The following is a 13,214-nucleotide window of genomic DNA, read 5'->3' on the forward strand; positions in this document are numbered from 1 at the left end:
GTTTGTAAATGAGGGCCATGAAAGGGCCACAATTTACACAGAGAGGCCAATTAAACATCCAACATCCAACGTGTTCAATTCTTGACTCAGTAAGGTGCACATTGACTCGACTATCGACAAGTCAAGGGCCAGTGCCCCCCCAGGCGCACCACTGGATCAGCGCCTGGATTATGGGTTCAATCCATCTGATGTTTGTCGAGATCTTTCGTCGCGGCGAGTGGACCAACGTTATCATCCCATAGATTTGTGTGAATAGAATCAAAAGCTTTCATTATCTCCGTTAAAGGGAGTTATCTTTTCACCCCTGTTCATTTCTTTGTTAGCAGGATTATGCAAAAACTACCAAACAGATTTCCATGAAACTCGGTGTGAGGATGTGATATGGGCCAAGAAAGAACATATTACATGTCGGTGCATATTCAGGAATTCATTTTCACATTCTTGTCCTTCCCTTCCTTCAGAAAACTAGTTTTGACTGTAGACTGTAAATAAAGATGGACGTCTCCACTCCATTCATTCCACTTGAGGAGCTGTCATGTCTTCCATCTTTAAATATGAAGTGAGTGCGCAGCAGGAAATTGATCTGTGTGGCTCAAAAATGAAAACTAAGAAATCCATTTTTTAAACTGACATCAGGTTTGTGCATGACATCTATTTAAGTTAACGTATAGCCACTTCTCGTGATTCATTCTGTCTGCTTCATGTTTACTCCTCCTCAGGAAAGACAAGAGCAGGCAGATGAGTTATGGACACAATCGTTCTCAATGTTCACGTTGTAAAAAATGATGAAAGCTTTGAAAAATAGAGGAAGAACCACGAGCAGCAGTTTGATTTCCATGTTCTGACTCTGAGCAGCAGTGAGGTGTTGAACCTTCGTCCCTGAGGATCAACACTAATGGAAAAGTCCTCGGTGCTACAGAATCCATCACCTCCTCCCGTCCACACATAAGCACTGAATCCGGTTTGAAATGAGCAATGTAACCTCACCTGACCTGCTCCACGTTGCTCTGCCTCCCCGTCACACACAGAAAACACTGTTACCCTTCAGTTGTCATTAAACCTAGTATTTAAATATAAAGTATTTGAATATAAAGGCTCATTCTAGGGTAAAGAAAACAACAATTCATACAATTTAAGATCAAACACATAAGTGCAAACATCACAAGGACTATTTTATATTCAATATCTGCCAATAGATCAATTTCACCTAAATCTAACACACTGAACTGACCTGTCCCCAAAGTGCTGCTCTTTGTGAATATAAACAAACTTAATAATACACAATAATTGTAAAAGTAAATCGTTGAAGAGCCTCCAGATCAGAATCAGAAGTACTTTATTAATCCCCGTAGGGAAATTCAAATGTTACAGAGCCCCTGAGAAAGAGGTGAAAGAGGACAGTCCCCTGAGGAGTCCGGTGTTGCTGACCACTCTGTCTGACATGCAGCACTGTAAACGTACATACTGCGGTAATCCACAATCCAGGACAGCAGCGGGGCATCCACCTGCATCGATGTCAGCTTCTCACCCAGTAGTGTCGGCCTGATGGTGTTGAACGCACTGGAGAAGTCAAAGAACATGACCCTCACAGTGCTTTCCGGCTTGTCCAGGTGGGCGTAGACTTGGTTGAGCAGGTAGATGATGGCGTCCTCCGCTCCCAGACGGTGCTGGTAGACGAACTGAAGGCGGTCCAGTAGTGGTCGGACCATGGGCCGGAGCTGCTGCAGGACGAGCTTCTCGAGGGTCTTCATGATGTGTCGGGGCTTCTTTGGCACAGGGACGAGGCAAGACGTTTTCCACAGCACTGGAACCCTCTGGAGACTCAGGCTCATGTTGAAGATGTGCTAGAAGAACTCCACACAGCTGGGGGGCACAGGTTTTCAGGACCCTGGGGCTCACGTCATCTGGGCCTGCTGATTTTCCTGTCTGTAGTTCCTTCAGTTGTCTTCTCACGTGCTCAGCAGTGAAGGTGCATCCCTGGAAAATGCTCTCAGACAGGGGATCCGCAGAGAAGGTGAGAATGAGGCCGCCTGTTGGGGGGAGAGAGTGGAGTGAGCGGTGGCTGCCGTCCTGCAGAAGAGTCCGTTGGGGGATGGATCGGTGTCACTCCATCGAATCTGTTAAAGAACAGATTGAATTCATTCGCCCTGTCCACGCCACCATCGACTCCTCTGGTGATGCACTCTGTCTCATTGTCCTCATCTGTCCAGGTGAACCAGGTTGTGATCCCACCTGCCCAGTGGGGGGAGGGGGGAAGAGCTGTATGCCTCTTAATGTATATAATGATGTATATATATCATGATTTGTCGCTCTACAAATAAAATTGAATTGAAAAGAAAACCTGCTAACAGGGAGAGAGCCTGGCTCCATGTGCCTCGTCCGGTTGGTGCGTTCACTTGTCTGCATTAAAACCTCGTTACAAAGCAAACAAAGCTGTTTTCAGTTCCCCAGCAGCCCCTGAAGGCAGCAGCACACCTTCACGGGACCCCCTCCCCTCCCCTCCCCACCTCCTCCTCCTCCTCCTCCACCCTCCTCTCGCCCGGCCCACAAACCCCCCGCCCGGTGCCCGCAGCCCGGGGAGCAACGCAGCGAGAGAGCCGCCTTCCACCCGCCGTGCAGCATGGAGGAGTTAGCCAGAGAGAGCATCAGCCTGCTGGCTTCAGCCTCAGCCAAGCCCGCGCTGGACGTGTCCGCCGGGCCGCGGCTCGGCTCCGTGGGAGCCATCTTCATCATGCTGAAGTCCGCCCTGGGCGCCGGACTCCTCAACTTCCCCTGGGCCTTCGAGAGAGCCGGGAGCATCCGCAGCGCCGTCACCGTGGAGCTGGTGGGACTAAACTTTCTATTCAATTCAAATACAGACGCAAGAAAACACATGTGGACGATGCTCCTCGAGTTTAGCAAACTTTTTAAATTCCCAAACATTCTTGAAGTGTGTGTGTGTGTGTGTGTGTGTGTGTGTGTGTGTGTGTGTGTGTGTGTGTGTTTGTTATCTCCTCCAGGTCCACTGAGATCAATTAAGTAGATTCTGATCTGTTCCACCTGAAGAGGCCATGACACTCTATCACTTCTTCACTCTATCGGTCAGATCTATTTCCTCCTGCCTGACAGAATCCACATGTTTATCGTATTGAATCTTTTCTTTAACTCTTCCTGTGAGCGGCCCTCGACTCATTGTTTGCAGCCTTTTTACCTCATTACTTCATCAGTTCAATTAACTTACTTCTCTGGTCTTAGTCAAAAGTTAGACTCCTCTTTTAAATCCCAGCACTTCGTCTCAGGTCGTCTCACGTGTGGGGGAGAAATTCTTCACTCCACATTATTTAAAAACTTGTCCTCAGCACAAAACCACATTATCCTGTTTTGTGAATAAAGTATAAATCCTTCTTTATGTCCCTCTTGTATTTTTGGATAAATCACCTCGCAGTAGAAATAGTTTCCATTATCTGTTCCTCCTCTTCAACTCTTTGTGTCTTTGTTGTGTTTGTGTGTCCTTGCTCATCATTTGTCTTCCTGCAGACTTTTGACTAAATGCGGTTTGAATGTGTTATGACGTGCGTCGCCCACGTCCTCACTTTAACTGTCAGGTCGGACAGACTCGTTTTCTCACAGCTTGTTCTTTGGCTGTTTGATTTGACGCCCTCGTTGATTCACTGTCACGTTTGATTTCAAAGATTAATGTAAAATCAAAACATTAGTAGTGAATCATCTCATCTTGAATCAGAGAACTGTTTGTTTTTTCCTCTTTAACCGCTACAGGTAGGTGAAGCTGTTTGGAATGGGTTGTTTTCTCGTTGACGCTCGTTGTGGCTTTTCTTTTCGAAACTGTAAATCTGACCTGCAGTGATTGAGCTGCTGCTGCACCAGAGAGAGACGTTCACCTGTTGGTTCAAAGTTAATCAGTGTTGAACGAATCCAAATTCAACACTGCACTTCATTGGGCTCTGAACAACACGCACGTCAAGTGTGAAGCTGATCACATGAACGGTTCCTGAGATATTCCAGCCACATACAGACAGAAAGAGATTTCTGGAAATAGTAATCTGACATTTAAAAAAAATATTTCTTCTGATTCTGAAGCTTTATTGATTTTGTCTGGCCATTAGGGGGCACTGCTCTTCTAGAGAGTGGGGTCTCGTCTATTTTCTCTGCGTCACACTTCCTGTAGCTGTGTTAAAGTAAATTTTTACAATTGCTGTCATTTGTACATCTGTCTGTAGCTGTTTTTCTCACTGTCACTGAACTTTTCATCTGCCACTTGTTTCTCTGGACGACAGTAAATCACTGCTCATTATCAGCGTCTCACCTCAGACGACACTGACGTTAATCCGGACACATCAGCGATACAGAGGTTTCCTCCCGGTTCATGGGGATATCTGCGCGTCGCACCTCTGCTCCAACGTAAAGGTTTAATAGGGTTTGAAAGTTTTGACTGGAAAGTTCAGGAAGGTTCACGACAGTCGTCCTGATCCCTTTTTTATTATGTTCTGTTTATTATGACAGTTGTGGGAAACATAAGAAAAACCACGATCATAGGATTAACTTACTGTTGTTGATTCATCTGTATCCGCTCCCTCGTCTCAGGTTTTCCAGAGCATCAGGAAGAAAAGATATTTACTGTAAATTCACTTTTATTATATACTCCTCCAGCAACACTTTTCAGATAGTTTCCCTTCACCTGCCTTGTTTCCCTCACCGTCATTAGGTCCATTCACAACAGTTCTTCGTTAATTTAATCAAACACACTTGTCAAACTGAATTAAAGCCACAAATGACTCATCAATCCAGACATTCTATAACAAGACCTTAGAATAGCTAGAAGGGCACTCAAAGGGCACATACCTCCACCAAGGCTAACGCTCTGCCGTACAATGTTCTAGAAAGTGTACAAAAGAATCCTTCATCCACCCCTTTAATTAAATCTGCACCAAAAGTTTACGGGTTCTTCTTGAGCCCAGGTATAAAAAAATCAGGTAAGGGGTTTTTGCATAATTCCACCAAGATGCAAACAGCAGTGAAAACATTGAACCTCTGTGCCGGAGGTCATAAAGAGAGATATCCAACAGTTCCAACAACAAACACTTGGCGGCAGTGGAGAGAAAATCTTTAAAAATCTTAAAAAAACTTTAAAGCGATAAAGTCAAAGCCTCAGGGTTTTTCCTCACAGACGTGAGTTCTTACCTTAAACTGCATCATCTGTATCTGTGAGCTTCTCTCTTCTTCCTCCGCTCAGGTTTCCCTCGTCTTCCTGATCAGTGGTCTCATCATCCTGGGCTACTCCTCCTCCATCAGCGGCCAGTGCACGTACCAGGCAGTGGTGAAGGAGGTGTGCGGCCCGGCCATCGGTCAACTGTGTGAGATCTGCTTTGTCTTCAACCTTTTCATGATCTCTGTGGCTTTTCTGGTCATCGTGGACGACCAGCTGGAGAAATGTGAGTTCAAGACAAACACCAGATACAGCTTCAGTACTTTTTATGGCAAATCTTATGCAGCTTCATCATTAGGATTAACTTTATTCAATAACATTGAAAGTTTTTTTTGCGAGCCCCACTCAGCTGTTTCTATAATTGAAATTATGACCAAATTTAATTGATGGAACGTTTTAGTTTTTGCAGACACCCACTAGGAGGCGATCAAGATAATTTGGCTTCATTTTCAGGGAGCTGTCATGTCTTCCATCTTTATACACAAGTCAGTTTACATTTATTTACTTCCTGCACTAAATTTTGATTTACCTGATGGTGTTTGTTGTTTGTGTGTCTTTCAGTGTGCGGCTCCATGTATGAGCTGATAACTGGTTTGCCCGAGTCAGACTTACCGCACCACTTCTACACAGACCAGCGCTTTGCTCTGGTGATGCTCTGCGTCCTCCTCATCCTCCCGCTGTCCATCCCCAAAGAGATCAGCATCCAGAAATACATCAGGTCAGGTTTAAAACTACACTGCATGTCTACACACATGGACATTCTGCCACTAAATTCTACACACTGAACCTTTACCCCTTGACTAAGATGAGGAAAAACTAGCACCACCTGCAGTCCAAAATGTGAATTTTACACGTGTGATTCCATAATTAGGCAGATTCCCATTAAACTTCCTTGGTTCCCCATATGAAGATAAATTATTATGGTTCTACGACCACAAAACCTTTTTCTCATCTGAACAGACTTTCCTCCCATCGGTACCGTCCAAGCTTTTAAAACGTTCAGTATGTTGTTGATTCTGCTCAGTTTTCTGTCACAGTGTTTTTTAAGGACACAGCGTTTGTCTGGTTTCTGTCTGAAGCAGAGGATTTGTCTCTGTCCTCTCTCTCAGTGGTCTGGGCACTCTGGCTGCGACCTACCTGACTGTAGCCATCATCGTCAAATACCACACCATGCCTTCTGGTCTGGTTCACATCACCCCTCTCTACAGCAGCGGGTACGTACACCTGTGTGTGTGTGTGTGTGTGTGTGTGTGTGTGTGTACGTGTGTACTTGTACAAATGAAGGAGTCCAGGGCTCCAAACAGTGTGTTCGTTTCACTGGTCACGACTGCTCATGAAGTCAGAATTGGTCTTGAGAGTTGTTGTGTCTGACGGCAGATTCGCTCCATCAACAGCTCAGTGAATTATCAGTGTTATTTCACGTGTTTTCACTCCTTCACCTGTTTTATAAACTGTATTGTTCTCATGTTAGCCGCACTATTCTAAAAATATTAAATATACCCGCATATATGCTTTTTCGATGTATACGTTTAAAATAGATGTCGTGGGAAATATTCTTCTTCTTGTAGAGATTTAGAAAAAGATTGAAATCAATATGAAGCTGCAAACAGGAATTGTGGTTTTTAATTTTTACGAGGAAGACAAATTCTTTAAGCCAATGTCAGCTGAACATTTAAATAATCCATAATTGATAATCATTTTATCAACTGTTATTCGTTTTTGAAAGGTTTGGGACCGGACATACATCTGGATTATAGCTGTTTGGCTCTCAATTATCATTTATGATAATATCAAACTATTCATCTAAATGTTCTCATGTTATTTCCTGGTTTTAACAGATTCCTGTAAAATTCTTTCTCACAGACCAAAGAAACCTTTCTTATAAATAAAAGACGTTTGCTGTGAGTAAATGTTCCTGACAGACGCAAAGTGAAAACCTCAGTTGTCTGGATAAAAGTGAAGCAATAATAAAACACTGAACAGTGTAAATAGGATTTTGTGTCTTTTTAAAAAGTAGTTTTTTAACTTTCAGGTCATCTTTTGTTTTTTCTGTGTCATAAATCACTCAATCGAGCCAGTCCTTGTTATGAGGTTGCTTTTAGGAAATATGGCCGTCGTGAGTCTCGTCCATAAATCTGCAGTGAATCCCGGCCGCCAGGACAGACGCTGTAGATCAAACCTCGGTCCTCTCTCTCGCTCTGAATGACCCACCTCGCACTTGTCAGCCCTCGTGCATGTGACTGACAGATGAACGCTGTGCTAAAGTGACTCTAAATGCCACGACATTATGGATGGTGCCCTAATAACAGCGTTTTTTTCTTGTGGCATTTGTGAACCTGGGAGAATGACTGCGGTGTGTGTCTCCTCGTGTCTGTGCAGGATCAGCTCCTGGGCCTCCATGTTCAGCGTCATACCCACCATCTGCTTCGGCTTCCAAGTGAGTGAAGCAACATGTTCTGTTTTCACATAGGAACGTTCGAGACCTGGTGAACATACGTAACTGAGGCCAGTCAGGAGAAAAGTCATGGCATCACTATCTTATTATCTCATTCTCCTCTTGCTTCGTTAAGTTGTCAGATCCGTCTCTGAGATTTCTGCCTTTGCTCCAAAATAATCAGACTTAAATGGAATTTCATGTTTGAAAGTACACTTAAATTTGTTCTTGGGCTGGACAATATTTTATCTTAATATCGGTCAACATCGATATTTTTTACAATAAATGTCACATTTGTATTTATTTTCAGTTTAACAACTGAATTTTGCTCCTGAGTGAAGGTTTTAAATTTTACATTCACATTTAATGTTGATCAATTGTGTTGTTCGCTCACAATGCAAAAGAAATAAATCAATATACGTATATATTGGACCTTTCCTCTTTTGCTATTGTTGAAAATGATCTAATAATCACTGGTATTGTTTCATTGTCCAGTATACTATCATGTACAAATGGTTGGCAGGAAATGACTGATTCTTCATTTCAATTACAAGATATTTTGGATGAACTTTTTTGGATTCACCCTATGGTGAATATGGGTTGGGTTGCAATTAGGGTTAGGGTTAGAGTTGTGGTTAGGGTTGTGATTAGGGTTAGGGATGAAAACCTATGGGAGATCAAGATATTCTTCAATAACTTTTTTTCTGAAGGTCATAGAGACTTGGAAGTTGGTTCCATCTCCACTAATGTGGCTATGCCCGATCCATTGGTACCACCCCCGAGCTTCTACGACCTTTGGAAGGGGTAGGGTTAGGGTTTTGATTAGTGTTTGATTTTTTGGTTGTGATTAGGGTTAGGGTTAGGGATGAAAACCTATTGGAGATCAAGATATTCTTCAATAACTTTTTTTCTCAAGGTCATAGAGACTTGGAAGTTGGTTCCATCTCCACTAATGTGCCTATGCCCGATCCATTGGGACCATCCCCGAGCTTCTACGACCTTCGGAAATTGTGAAACCACCAAATCTCAAAAAAAAAGTAGAAGATATTTTTGAATAACTTTTTTTCTGAAAGTCCTAGAGACTTGTGCATTTCATGATGAATAAAGGGTGGCCTGCCACACAACCACACCGAATTTCAGCACGTTTCAAGCAAGCAGCGCGGAGTTATTCACCCTTTGGTGAATATGGGTTGGGTTGCAATTAGGGTTAGGGTTATGATTAGAGTTAGGGTTGTTATTAGGGTTAGGGATAGGGTTAGGGTTAGGGATGAACACCTATAGGAGTTCAAGATATTCTTCAATAACTTTTTTTCTGTAGGTCATAGAGACTTGGAAGTTGGTTCCATCTCCACTAATGTGGCTATGCCCGATCCATTGGTACCACCCCCGAGCTTCTACGACCTTTGGAAGGGGTAGGGTTAGGGTTGTGATTAGTGTTTGATTTTTTGGTTGTGATTAGGGTTAGGGTTAGGGATGAAAACCTATAGGAGTTCAAGATATTCTTCAATAACTTTTTTTCTGAAGGTCATAGAGACTTGAAAGTTGGTTCCATCTCCACTAATGTGGCTATGCCCGATCCATTGGGACCATCCCCGAAGTTCTACGACCTTCGGAAATGGTGAAACCACCAAATCTATAAAAAAAAGTACAAGATATTTTTGAATAACTTTTCTTCTGAAAGTCCTAGAGACTTGTGCATTTCATGATTCATAAAGGGTGGCCTGCCACGCAACCACACCGAATTTCAGCACGTTTCGAGCAAGCAGCGCAGAGTTATTCCAATTAATCCCTAATATGGGTTAGGGTTGCAATTAGGGTTAGGGTTGTGATTAGGGTTAGGGTTAGGGTTGTGATTAGGGTTAGGGTTAGGGTTGCTAGTAGGGTTAGGGTTAGGGATGAATACCCATTGGAGATCAAGATATTCTTCAATAACTTTTTTTCTGTAGGTCATAGAGACTTGGAAGTTGGTTCCATCTCCACTAATGTGGCTATGCCCGATCCATTGGTACCACCCCCGAGCTTCTACGACCTTTGGAAGGGGTAGGGTTAGGGTTGTGATTAGTGTTTGATTTTTTGGTTGTGATTAGGGTTAGGGTTAGGGATGAAAACCTATAGGAGTTCAAGATATTCTTCAATAACTTTTTTTCTGAAGGTCATAGAGACTTGAAAGTTGGTTCCATCTCCACTAATGTGGCTATGCCCGATCCATTGGGACCATCCCCGAAGTTCTACGACCTTCGGAAATGGTGAAACCACCAAATCTATAAAAAAAAGTACAAGATATTTTTGAATAACTTTTCTTCTGAAAGTCCTAGAGACTTGTGCATTTCATGATTCATAAAGGGTGGCCTGCCACGCAACCACACCGAATTTCAGCACGTTTCGAGCAAGCAGCGCAGAGTTATTCCAATTAATCCCTAATATGGGTTAGGGTTGCAATTAGGGTTAGGGTTGTGATTAGGGTTAGGGTTAGGGTTGTGATTAGGGTTAGGGTTAGGGTTGCTAGTAGGGTTAGGGTTAGGGATGAATACCCATTGGAGATCAAGATATTCTTCAATAACTTTTTTTCTGTAGGTCATAGAGACTTGGAAGTTGGTTCCATCTCCACTAATGTGGCTATGCCCGATCCATTGGTACCACCCCCGAGCTTCTACGACCTTTGGAAGGGGTAGGGTTAGGGTTGTGATTAGTGTTTGATTTTTTGGTTGTGATTAGGGTTAGGGTTAGGGATGAAAACCTATAGGAGTTCAAGATATTCTTCAATAACTTTTTTTCTGAAGGTCATAGAGACTTGAAAGTTGGTTCCATCTCCACTAATGTGGCTATGCCCGATCCATTGGGACCATCCCCGAAGTTCTACGACCTTCGGAAATGGTGAAACCACCAAATCTATAAAAAAAAGTACAAGATATTTTTGAATAACTTTTCTTCTGAAAGTCCTAGAGACTTGTGCATTTCATGATTCATAAAGGGTGGCCTGCCACGCAACCACACCGAATTTCAGCACGTTTCGAGCAAGCAGCGCAGAGTTATTCCAATTAATCCCTAATATGGGTTAGGGTTGCAATTAGGGTTAGGGTTGTGATTAGGGTTAGGGTTAGGGTTGTGATTAGGGTTAGGGTTAGGGTTGCTAGTAGGGTTAGGGTTAGGGATGAATACCCATTGGAGATCAAGATATTCTTCAATAACTTTTTTTCTGTAGGTCATAGAGACTTGGAAGTTGGTTCCATCTCCACTAATGTGGCTATGCCCGATCCATTGGTACCACCCCCGAGCTTCTACGACCTTTGGAAGGGGTAGGGTTAGGGTTGTGATTAGTGTTTGATTTTTTGGTTGTGATTAGGGTTAGGGTTAGGGATGAAAACCTATAGGAGTTCAAGATATTCTTCAATAACTTTTTTTCTGAAGGTCATAGAGACTTGGAAGTTGGTTCCATCTCCACTAATGTGGCTATGCCCGATCCATTGGGACCATCCCCGAAGTTCTACGACCTTCGGAAATGGTGAAACCACCAAATCTATAAAAAAAAGTACAAGATATTTTTGAATAACTTTTCTTCTGAAAGTCCTAGAGACTTGTGCATTTCATGATTCATAAAGGGTGGCCTGCCACGCAACCACACCGAATTTCAGCACGTTTCGAGCAAGCAGCGCGGAGTTATTCCAATTAATCCCTAATATGGGTTAGGGTTGCAATTAGGGTTAGGGTTAGGGTTGTGATTAGGGTTAGGGATGAACACCCATTGGAGATCAAGATATTCTTCAATAACTTTTTTTCTGTAGGTCATAGAGACTTGCAAGTTGGTTCCATCTCCACTAATGTGGCTATGCCCGATCCATTGGTACCACCCCCGAGCTTCTACGACCTTTGGAAGGGGTAGGGTTAGGGTTGTGATTAGTGTTTGATTTTTTGGTTGTGATTAGGGTTAGGGTTAGGGATGAAAACCTATAGGAGTTCAAGATATTCTTCAATAACTTTTTTTCTGAAGGTCATAGAGACTTGGAAGTTGGTTCCATCTCCACTAATGTGGCTATGCCCGATCCATTGGGACCATCCCCGAACATCTACGACCTTCGGAAATGGTGGAACCACCAAATCTATAAAAAAAAGTACAAGATATTTTTGAATAACTTTTTTTCTGAAAGTCCTAGAGACTTGTGCATTTCATGATATATAAAGGGTGGCCTGCCACGCAACCACACCGAATTTCAGCACGTTTCGAGCAAGCAGCACAGAGTTATTCCAATTAATCCCTAATATGGGTTAGGGTTGCAATTAGGGTTAGGTTTGTGATTAGGGTTAGGGTTAGGGTTGCTATTAGGGTTAGGGTTAGGGATGAACACCCATTGGAGATCAAGATATTCTTCAATAACTTTTTTTCTGTAGGTCATAGAGACTTGCAAGTTGGTTCCATCTCCACTAATGTGGCTATGCCCGATCCATTGGTACCACCCCCGAGCTTCTACGACCTTTGGAAGGGGTAGGGTTAGGGTTGTGATTAGTGTTTGATTTTTTGGTTGTGATTAGGGTTAGGGTTAGGGATGAAAACCTATAGGAGTTCAAGATATTCTTCAATAACTTTTTTTCTGAAGGTCATAGAGACTTGGAAGTTGGTTCCATCTCCACTAATGTGGCTATGCCCGATCCATTGGGACCATCCCCGAACATCTACGACCTTCGGAAATGGTGAAACCACCAAATCTATAAAAAAAAGTACAAGATATTTTTGAATAACTTTTTTTCTGAAAGTCCTAGAGACTTGTGCATTTCATGATTTATAAAGGGTGGCCTGCCACGCAACCACACCGAATTTCAGCACGTTTCGAGCAAGCAGCGCAGAGTTATTCCAATTAATCCCTAATATGGGTTAGGGTTGCAATTAGGGTTAGGGTTAGGGTTGTGATTAGGGTTAGGGTTAGGGTTGCTAGTAGGGTTAGGGTTAGGGATGAATACCCATTGGAGATCAAGATATTCTTCAATAACTTTTTTTCTGTAGGTCATAGAGACTTGGAAGTTGGTTCCATCTCCACTAATGTGGCTATGCCCGATCCATTGGTACCACCCCCGAGCTTCTACGACCTTTGGAAGGGGTAGGGTTAGGGTTGTGATTAGTGTTTGATTTTTTGGTTGTGATTAGGGTTAGGGTTAGGGATGAAAACCTATAGGAGTTCAAGATATTCTTCAATAACTTTTTTTCTGAAGGTCATAGAGACTTGGAAGTTGGTTCCATCTCCACTAATGTGGCTATGCCCGATCCATTGGGACCATCCCCGAAGTTCTACGACCTTCGGAAATGGTGAAACCACCAAATCTATAAAAAAAAGTACAAGATATTTTTGAATAACTTTTCTTCTGAAAGTCCTAGAGACTTGTGCATTTCATGATTCATAAAGGGTGGCCTGCCACGCAACCACACCGAATTTCAGCACGTTTCGAGCAAGCAGCGCGGAGTTATTCCAATTAATCCCTAATATGGGTTAGGGTTGCAATTAGGGTTAGGGTTAGGGTTGTGATTAGGGTTAGGGATGAACACCCATTGGAGATCAAGATATTCTTCAATAACTTTTTTTCTGTAGG

The 13,214-nt window shown here is 43.0% G+C and overlaps 1 protein-coding gene across 1 annotated transcript in view; it reads left to right on the forward strand.

Moving 5' to 3' along the window:
* Positions 1-2,516: 2,516 nt before the first annotated feature.
* The window catches only part of slc38a8a (solute carrier family 38 member 8a), a 198,493-nt gene continuing 187,795 nt past the window's right edge, over positions 2,517-13,214 (forward strand). The window contains exons 1-5 of the mRNA XM_069528258.1: positions 2,517-2,824; positions 5,231-5,429; positions 5,765-5,921; positions 6,313-6,417; positions 7,583-7,640. Of these exons, the coding sequence (XP_069384359.1) occupies positions 2,621-2,824; positions 5,231-5,429; positions 5,765-5,921; positions 6,313-6,417; positions 7,583-7,640 (723 nt within the window). The 5' untranslated portion in view covers positions 2,517-2,620. The remainder of the gene's footprint in view (positions 2,825-5,230; positions 5,430-5,764; positions 5,922-6,312; positions 6,418-7,582; positions 7,641-13,214) is intronic.

This window comes from Paralichthys olivaceus, chromosome 7 (assembly GCF_024713975.1).
Source record: "Paralichthys olivaceus isolate ysfri-2021 chromosome 7, ASM2471397v2, whole genome shotgun sequence".
Lineage (NCBI taxonomy): Eukaryota > Metazoa > Chordata > Actinopteri > Pleuronectiformes > Paralichthyidae > Paralichthys > Paralichthys olivaceus.